The sequence below is a fragment of the Myotis brandtii genome, unplaced genomic scaffold (genome assembly GCF_000412655.1).
Source record: "Myotis brandtii unplaced genomic scaffold, ASM41265v1 scaffold735, whole genome shotgun sequence".
NCBI classification, from domain to species: domain Eukaryota; kingdom Metazoa; phylum Chordata; class Mammalia; order Chiroptera; family Vespertilionidae; genus Myotis; species Myotis brandtii.
Window position 1 is genome coordinate 1336695 of NW_005370916.1, and position 2768 is coordinate 1339462.

Consider the following 2768-nt stretch of genomic DNA (forward strand, 5'->3'; position numbering starts at 1 on the left):
TGGGTCAAAAAAAATTGTTGATTTTCAGATTGTCCAGCTTTTTCTTGTGAGGATAAGAGTGATAATTTACAAGCTCTTAAAGTTCAATGTGTGTTTAGGGATTCTATATATATTCTAATATGTTTGCTTTATTTATTTGTATATTAAAATATTTTCTCTCAATAAGGTAGTAACTTTTGTGACTAGCATTTATTTTAACCGAAACATTTACTGAGCATCTACTATGTGCTACATAGTGCAAAGGACACAGGATGAATACAGCTTTAGCCTTAATTTCAAGAATCTTCTGGTCGAGCATGGGAAGTAGATATATCATCCTTTTCCTTCCTCCCCAATCTTGGTGGGTAAACTGCTCTGTGCTGATGTCCCTATTTAAAGAGGGACCACCTGGATTCTAGGACATGAGGGGACTTGGGAGATCTGGGTTTTGGGAGGCATACCTCTGTCTTGCTATGCGCCCCTCCCCTGTGTTGTCATTCTTGGTCCCCATGTCCTTGTCAGGGGCTCCCACAGCACTAACACAATCCATCATTCTTTTTTATTGGTATATTCATTACCTGGGTTAGGTTGCCTTCTGCCTCTGAGGAGGGGTCTGATGTAGAGGACTGGGGCTGACAGCACCCAGCCAGCAAGCCTTCAGGCTGGAGAAGTTGGGTGACAACCACACTAATATCCAAATGCATAAAGCTTTACAAATACACCAGGTTTTGGAGCCTGCAAAGCATTTTAGGACTTGTTTCATTTACTCTCCATGAAAGGAGGTATCCCCACTCATGCTTTACACGCGATGAGACTGAACAGGGAGAGGTGGTTTCCAAACCACAACTAGAACCCCAGCTCACCCAGGTTCTCAAAGTTGTCTGATAGGAATCACAGGGGTGCCTGGCCAGTGTGGCGCAGTGGTTGAGGATTGATCTTTGAAACAGGAGGCTTGATTCCCCGTGAGGGCACATGCCTTGGGGGGCATGCAGGAGGCAGCCGATCCATGATTCTCTCTCCTCATGGATGTTTCTATCTCTCTATCCCTCCCTCTTCCTCTCTAAAATCAATAAAAATGTATTTTTTTTAAAAATGATTACGGGAGTGCTTGCTAAAATGTAGAAAAAGCCCTCGCTTCAAATTATAATTCTTAAGGTCTGGACTGGGCCTCAGGAATCAATAGTTTGACAAACACTCCCGGTGATACTTGTCTTCAGGCAAGTCCAGACACAGTGCGGTTCATTGACTTATTTACTTAGCAAAGGTTTATTGGGTTCCAGCTGTGATCCGCACTGTGGGGAGCGCACATGAACACGCCAGTCCCCAGCCTTAAGGAGCTAGCTGTCGGCTGGCTGAGCAGATTGTCCGGGTCCAGGTCTGTCACCCAGGTCTGCCCTAGGCCAGGTCCCTTCCTGCTGGGTGGGACTGGCTTCCGCCCCACACAGGGCTGGAGCCTGCTGGGCCTCCTTCCACTGTCTAACACCTGCGCAGGGCTGAGCCTGTGGTTCTAGGGAGCTGGAGGCAATCTGTGAGAGACACCAAGGTGTGTGTGGCACACAGTGTTTCAGTAAATGCTAACCAACTGCTAATGTGCTTGTTGGCTAGAAAAGGACATGGGGGAGGGGGCCCCTCCTGTGTGGAGGAAGGCAGTTCAAACCTGACCTGGGGTAGGGATTTACATTTCTTTAAAGGCAGTTCCAGCCGGGATCTGATTTAGCACCTGGAGGGGAGCCAGGCAAGGATCTCGTTTGAGCTGATGAGGAAAGCAGGGGCCCGAGAGCCCAAAGTGAGAGGTGCCGAGCTAAAACCCAGGTCTCCTGAGGGATCTGCCAGGGCAGACAGCGACTGCAGGCCTGGCCATCACCGTTCTCCTGAGGTCACCCGGCGATGTGTGCCTGTGAAGGGGAGAGCCTGATGCCACCACAGGCACTGAGGGGGCCAGGATCACCCGTCAGCTGGGCTCGGGTCCAGCTTCAGCTGAACACATTCCTTTTTCCGATGGAGAAGTCGGTCTTCATGCTGGTGGCTCCTGCCCTCTGTCTTTCCCAGGAGAGCACTTACAAATTCGAAGCAGGACCCTGTGGGTCTTGGCCTGGAGCTCACCTTCTTTGTTCCAGCAACTCTGAGGACCCAGTCGTTTATCCCAGGCTGACCCTCCGGATGGGCCCTGCCAGATAAGGCCAGGGGTGCTCCCAGAGGCCATCTGGACAGCGTCTGGGAAGGCTGCGTGGGCCAGGCTGGGCTGAACATCACAGACCCCTGTGGGTCCACACCCTTTGGTGGACCAGGGTCCACCGCCATTCCCTACCTGCTCCTTGTTGAGCCAGACATAACATCTGGAGGCTGGAGCGACAGGAAAGGGCAGGGATCCCAGGTGAGTAGAGCAGGGAAGCCACAATTCTGACCTGGGAGTTTGCAGGCGACAAGCCTGCTCTGTCTAGGAAGTGACACCTAGAGTGCCAGGGTGCCCAGACCTGGCCAACTAGATGGTCCATGGACCTTTAGGTTCCTCGGGGGGGCTTGGTGGGCCTCCTCCCTACCAGGCTCAGGCCCCGCCCTCCGGAGTAGGGGATCTCTCTGGGGGACACCCCCCAGGGTGTGTGTGGGGGGCGTGTATAAGATCTTAAAGCTTCCTCCAGGGAGGTAGGGCGGGGCTGGGCGGCTAGGAAGACCCAGGATATAAGGGCCAGGCTCCGCTTCCCGCCCGGCCAGCCCACCATGCACGCCCCCCAGCTCCCCTTCCTCCTCCTGCACGTCTGGAGGGCCCTGCTCCTGGCCGGCGCCGCCAC

The 2768-nt window shown here is 53.0% G+C and overlaps 1 protein-coding gene across 1 annotated transcript in view; it reads left to right on the plus strand.

The window, feature by feature from the left end:
* The first annotated feature begins 2697 nt into the window (after positions 1-2697).
* NODAL (nodal growth differentiation factor) overlaps positions 2698-2768 on the plus strand; it is a 7483-nt gene continuing 7412 nt past the window's right edge. The window contains exon 1 of the mRNA XM_005882716.1: positions 2698-2768. This exon is cut by the window's right edge and continues 14 nt beyond it. Coding sequence (XP_005882778.1) covers positions 2698-2768 — 71 coding nt within the window.